Raw genomic sequence first — 6,935 nt, forward strand, 5'->3', positions numbered from 1 at the left:
TAACACCTTGGTGGATAGAAAATTGGGATGTGTGTGTCCCTCTCCTAGCCATAAGTGGTTTGCTGGAATGTAGCTTTACTTCTTTGATAGGTAGACAACCAGATATCCGGCCACAGTCTATAGCCTATATTTCTAAATAGGCCACTAAGGCAGCATGGCCCCTGGAGGGCACATCCAGTCCTTCTAACTGCACACTTTTGAGATTCAGTGGGGCTCAACCTCTATTAGCTGTTGTATCTACCAGAATGGTACAACTGGAAGCTTTATGACACCGTGCCCAGGGAGCCTTCTTTTCAGCTGAGTAGGGGGTGGGGGTCCTTTTTCTGAATGAATGGCAGGGGTTAAGATTTCCTGCACTGGTAAGTGAGCTGATTCTCTTCCCCTCTTTCTCTTACTCTCCTCTTACGCTCCATTTCCATTCTACTCTCTCTCTCCCCTTCTCTTTCCTCTCTCATATTATATTTTCTCCCTTCCTCTCTCTCTGGCCTCCCCTTCACCTGCTTCAGGATTCAGGGATCTTGCAGGTGTCCCAGCTCAGTCACTGCACAGTGCTGTTTTTTTAAGAACCAGCATCTGCACATTTGACAGCAGGCTTTAGTATCTGGTACTGAACCAATCATTGCCTCCCAAATGCATTCAGTATGGGGCAGCTGCTGGGAGAAGCTACTTGTAGCATTATGACACCTGGCATGATCAAGCTGTAAGCACACTCATTATCAGTCTTAACATAGCCTTAAGAGCTTTCTTTCAAAACAGTTGGGGGAGAGGAGGCATCACTAGGTAGCTGGCCTCGGGTAAAAAAAAGTACAAAACCAGCATTGGGCTTTGAAGAAGGGCAAATTGGCTAACACACACACATGCATGCATAAAATGTTTTATAGCAGATTTGATTAATTTGAATAAAATTGCCTATTTAAATTTTTTTCCTAAAAAATACCATTTTTAATACTTTGAACCACTAGCAAGATTTTGTTTCCTTCATTGGTTAAAAAATTGGTAACTTAGGGGAAGGCACTAGCATCTGATAATAAAGTAAGGAGTAAAGACTAGATAATGGTACTGTCAAGTCTATACAAGCATGTAATGTGGGTGTAGGAAGTCTGGAATTGGGTCCATACATTATTTGTTATTATGTGTTCAAAAGCCTGTAATTGTTCCTGCAGTAAGAATCACCATGAACAAAATGCAGATGTCTCTGAATCAAATAGTAATAATATCATAGTGCAACCAGCATTTTTCTTGGTGATGCCTGCAGTTTATAAGGTGCTGTCCTGCGTCTGTAGTATGGAAGTCTTGCCGGGACTGCTTCTTCATTCTTGTACTAGCACAATGCCATCTCTTTTCATAGTATTACCTTATGATCGATGAATGAGTCTGTGTACAATATATTTTACTTTACAAACCCAAATAGGGCACATCTACACACTGGGCCTAATTTATTACAGTTCTCTGCGCTAGAGATAGATAAACTTTTAAGATAGATAACAAGTATCGTGGGAAAACCTGGGAGATCTTGCAAATTTCAAATGGATTTCTTAAAAATCATTTGTTATTAGTTGGCAAATGTTTTCAATCTTAGACCAGATCCATTTCAGGTTTGTTAGATCACACACACACTTGGAGATGATTTAATAAATCAGACCCAATGAGGGAATCCATTACATGTGCCCTACATATACATATTTTTTTTGTGTGCCTGAGGTTAAATGAAAAAAAGATCCATTCTCATCAACAATGATGAATAATAATTTATTTTGCTTCCATCTCCACAGTTATATCTAGCTACATGACTGATGCCAGCACAAATGGTGGCAAGGTTGCCTACTGACACTTGACTTGAACAAATACAGTTGTAAATTACATATTCCGTGTACACATTCTCAATCGAAAACATTTCTGAAGCATAAGATGAGATCTGGTACATTGCACTTTATCTGTATGTACTTCAAATATCATGGATATAAAACTGTTTATTTTGGCATTTACCGTAAGTTATGATGAAAGTAGAAAAAAAACTGAACCAGAGAAATAAATCAAAACTGTAAACGTACATAAGGTACATTGTAAGAAAACAAATGGCTTTCTTTCAAGTTTCATTTTTACAAAAAAAAGATCATTTTCATATATTCACACATCATTCAATATTAATAAGCAAATTAGTTATATATGAAAAAAATGTAAAATTGCCAAATAGATTTGCTTATAAAATTGAAACTATAAACAGTCACAAAATATATAAAAACGCCACATTGAACGAGGCAATCGTACTCTATCCAAAAAGATAGCCTACTCTTTTACAGTCCTACTCAAACAGTAGTGACTGATAAAAAGGCATTATGTACTCTGGCACCATCAGGAGATCTTTCACCATGTGTCATAAGTTCTTGCATTGTCATCCAGTTGTCTAAGATCTTTTTGTTTCGTTTTTTCATCATTTTTCTGTGACTTAGTTCAATTATACTGATCTCCTTTTTACTTTCACTGCCTCTTTGCGGGCTTTCTTTAAGACACTCTAGTCTACTGCGCATCATGAACTCTCTACGCCTCCTCTGCTCTTTTGCCCTCATAAGGTGCTGTTTTCTTTCCTCTTTGCTCCAGTATCGCCCCATTTTCATCTCACTCATTGTATCATCGTCTGTTGTCATACCACTCCTCTCTTCTTTGATTTTTAAGGCACGCTCTTTAAGAAGTTTATCTCTTACTGGCCTTTTAGTGATATATCTTGTACCATCACTCCTTATTTTTACTTTCCATTCCATCCGTGGCTCTAATGACCTCTGAGAATCTCTGCACATTGTTACTAGATTCAGTTGGCTTTGTGCATATTCCACTGCAGTTTTCTGCTGAACAAGTTGCATGTAACTTTGATAATGTCTTGCATGAAGTGGTATATTTCCATATCTGTATGATGAACTGTGGTATGGTGAAAGGTAAGGGATTTCATCTGGGATTGGTTTTCCATGGTCTGTAAACCTGCTGCATTCTAACATATTATCTTGGTATTCTACTGGATGATTTTGCGCAGTGGACATAGATTTGGTTGGAGTGTATTCAATGCTGCTTAGTCCAGATGACAAATGGTTTGTTACAATGGTGCTACTGAGATTTTTTCGATTTGTAATGCTTATTATTCTTTGTAATGAGTTGTCTGGGGATCTGTCTATAGTCAGTGGCGTGCTCCTACAACTTTCTGCTGTGTTATACGCACTGGAACTGTCCTTATCCGATCGCTCTGTGTGCTCTCTGTTATTACCATCTTTGTCAATCTGAAATCCTGTGCTATTATTATAATTACACTCATCACTGTGAATTTCCAAAATATTGCTAGTTTGCTTTCTAACATTTTGGAGCCGGTGTGCCTGCATTATACTTTGGCACTCAAGTTCAATACTTCTCAGCTCTTCATTTAAAAGCTGTAACTCATGTTCAACTCCAACAGGCTCTGTTGTGCTGCATTCAATAGTACTGCTGGAGTAGTACAGGTCATACTCTCCTCTGTTTCGGATTTGGCACTTTAGCTCTAACAATTGTCGAAACCTTTCACAATCATCTTCTTGACTTATAGTAGGATCAGAATCTATATATTCCCCAGAAACCATACTGTCATTAAACTGGAGTTCAATACTTCCCAATGTATCTTGACTCTGTCTCAGCTTTGGGTTTTTCTGAAGACATGCGATTCTGTGGTCTTTGACTATATTTTCCATTTCTGAGCTCTCATCATGGTGCTGACTTTCATCTGTGCGTCCTACACCACTGTCTTTTTCATGGTTGTTGGACGATGAAGTTGCTGTGTCAGTTGTACCATCTTCCTCTTCTGGCTTTTTCTGCTGAGGAGAAGAAAAGATTTCATTAACTCATTTTAGAGTATTGCAACCTCAGCAATACTAACTCGAGCATGGAATTGTGCCTTAAAACAAATACAGAATTAACAATTTCACTATTAGTAAAAGTGCTTACAAAAGCCATTCTCATGATTTTCTTTACTTTTTGTAAACAGTAAGGCAGGATTGCATTTGTGGATAAATGGCTCTATTGTACAGATACAGAGATTAGCAGAAGAGGGCACTTTAAATGAAGATTTTTTTTACTATATATCGACATATATTTGTGTAAGGTAATCAATGTTACAGAAGCAGAAAGCAGAAGCAGAAAGACCCAACAAATGTTATGTAAATAAGTATTGTGTCTTGTGTTGAGAATTAAGGATTTTTATGATATTTGAGCATATTCATTCACTTATGTTTACAATATGTTATCAATGTAAGACTCTAAGCATACTTAGAAGAAAATATACAAAAACAGTACGAGTTGGTTACTATGGGATCGGCTCCTATATGGTCATATAGATATGTGTTGATATTGTATTTTTGACTGATGCAGAAAACAAACACTGATTATGCTGTTATCAGACAGGAGGAGAGTGGGTTAATATTTCCACTTTTCTTTCCTTCTCTTATATTTATGATTGTTATATTGCCTACAACTTAAATGATCATTATGTCTAATATTGCATACTGTATGTTTCCGTTGAACCTTCCCAATACCTCCGTTGAGGTGGAGAAGAATGAGACTTCTATCACAATTGGTGGGTAAAAACAAAAATTCAAATGGTGGGCACCTTGGCAGCCAATGCAAACAAACAGAAGGTGTTTTTAACTTTTTGGAAACCAATTTAAATTAGACTTATTGTCTTTTTGAAAGACTCCAGACTTTATGGTCTTTGAGTATGTAGAAAGTTGAAGCATGACTTTATAAGACTTAAAACATCGGTATACACTGGATGTGTTAGCATTCAACAGTAATCTGATGAAATTGTGGGTAAAAAAAGCAAACTGTGTGTTTCTGTGATCATGCTGTACTAAAGCATTTAGTAATAAATAAAAAATAAAAATAAAAACAAAATGAGGCTGTATGTCTGACCTACAGAGGAGTTTTCATCCAAAACTCCTGAGAAGACATTTGGGTTCCGGGTTCCATAAAATAACCTAAACTGTAACATGATAGGGTCTAAATGACTAATATGCTATGAATAAGTATAACTATGTCTAAAATTTACACTTCAGTTAATGTTTAGATCTTCCAATGTGCTATCGTTTAGTTGAGCTATACTATACATACTATATTTAGCTTGTACAATATTATTCCCCAAGGACTTACTTTTTACATTTACACCACTCATTATAAGCAATGTAGAACATTTTAAATAGCAGTTTAAATGCAGAAAGACAGGCAGATTCTGTCTAAATGAGGAAAAAGTTGTGAATGTACATAATGCTCTGGGCAAAGTGTCAGTGGCAGATATGGCATAAATGATATGCAAGTACAGCTGTTTTGTAAAGGGGAACTTTTATAAGCGCTATGAATTCTCTCTGCTGGTATAAAAAATAAAATAATACAATTACATTATACTGTGTGTTTATTAATGTGTGTTTCATTGAAATTTGAATCATTTGTACCTGTTGCACTTCATTAGCAGTGTACTGTACGGTTTCATTATGATGTTCCTCCAGCATCTGCATGTTTAACTCTTCCAAGAATTCATTCCTTTCATCATCAAGCCATCCTTCATCCAGCTGTAAAGAATACATTAGTACATCATATTAGTACTAACACATGGTAATGTGGTGTATGCCCTAATAGCAATGCCTGGCCACTTCCTTTCATCATAATGACTCTTTTGAAACACGATGCTTTGCACCAAAATAAGGATGATAACATATTCATCTCGACTGCCTTTCATCCATTGGATAAACAATAAGACTCAATTGTTGATAATGTTGGGATCCCATAACACATTGAAAGATTTTATAAGTATCAATAAACAGTAGTAAATGTGTAAGTGCGCTGTGCTCTGCCTGGTGTGTCAGCTCTAAAGCAGGGTAGAAAGTGGTTAGAGGTAAAACTACTCCCATTCTGCATTTATTTTTTCACATCAAAGCTAAATGTGCTCGAAAATGTTGAAATTACTTCAACTCCAATGCCAAAAATAAATTTGGCCTAAATTCATCAGGCGGCTTGCTTACAATAGGCTCAGAAGATTCCAAAGAGCTGAAAATATTGTAGACCTGCATAAGTCATGGGCATATAAAAATATATGGTTAATGATGCCACAATCCATTCACGTACATATGGGAACACTGCCAAACCTGTCCAAAAGACTAACTGACCAGGAAAAGAAGCATGCAATGTCATCCATACCCTTTCATGAAATGTAGCAGAATATGGGTATACTTGAGTATAAGCCGAGGTACCTATTTTTACTTTGGAAAACAGGAAAATTGATTGATTCATGTATAAGCCGAGGGTGGGAAATGCTGCAGCTACTGGCAAGTTTCACTTCTACAAGTAAGGTTCACTTCTATTTTTTTAATTAAAGTTAATTGGCTTCCCCTAAAATAATGATCTTAGACTACATTAATGAGATATGATGATGGTAGGGACATTAGATTGTGACCCCCTTACTTAATTTTTCCTGGCTCTCTGTTACTACTTTTGCATCTAGTCCCGTGTCCCACGTGTAAGCACCCGGGGACTCTATCTACTCCCGTGCTGATGGCTGCGCCCCCACCAGGATTGCCCCTAAAGGGAAATCCCTCTTCTCCGCAATGCATACAAAGAAGAGGGAGTGTCCCCTTACCCCGGCGGTGGAAGTGTTAACACCGGCTGCGGTAAATAGGGAAGAGAGCCACAACAAGGAAGCTTAAGAGCCACATGCAGCTCCAGAGCCCTGGGTTCCCACCCCTGCCTTCCGGTACATTGTTTTTCATGAAAATTTATTTTACAGTATAATATATGTATATGTATTACAGTATAATATATAAATAAATGTTCATGAAAAACAATGTACCCCTTTTACACATATAAATCCACTGTATTGCATTCAAAACTGTTATTTTGTATTGAATGCAATACAAATAGATTTGAATGTCCCG

General features: G+C 37.1%; 1 protein-coding gene across 1 annotated transcript in view; it reads right to left on the bottom strand.

Moving 5' to 3' along the window:
* Window positions 1-1,730: 1,730 nt before the first annotated feature.
* Window positions 1,731-6,935, bottom strand: part of PDZRN4 (PDZ domain containing ring finger 4) — a 79,950-nt gene continuing 74,745 nt past the window's right edge. The window contains exons 7-8 of the mRNA XM_072401476.1: window positions 5,460-5,576; window positions 1,731-3,830 (exon numbers count right to left, since the gene is read on the bottom strand). Coding sequence (XP_072257577.1) covers window positions 2,307-3,830; window positions 5,460-5,576 — 1,641 coding nt within the window. The 3' untranslated portion in view covers window positions 1,731-2,306. The remainder of the gene's footprint in view (window positions 3,831-5,459; window positions 5,577-6,935) is intronic.

The sequence above is a fragment of the Pyxicephalus adspersus genome, chromosome 2 (assembly GCF_032062135.1).
Source record: "Pyxicephalus adspersus chromosome 2, UCB_Pads_2.0, whole genome shotgun sequence".
NCBI lineage: Eukaryota > Metazoa > Chordata > Amphibia > Anura > Pyxicephalidae > Pyxicephalus > Pyxicephalus adspersus.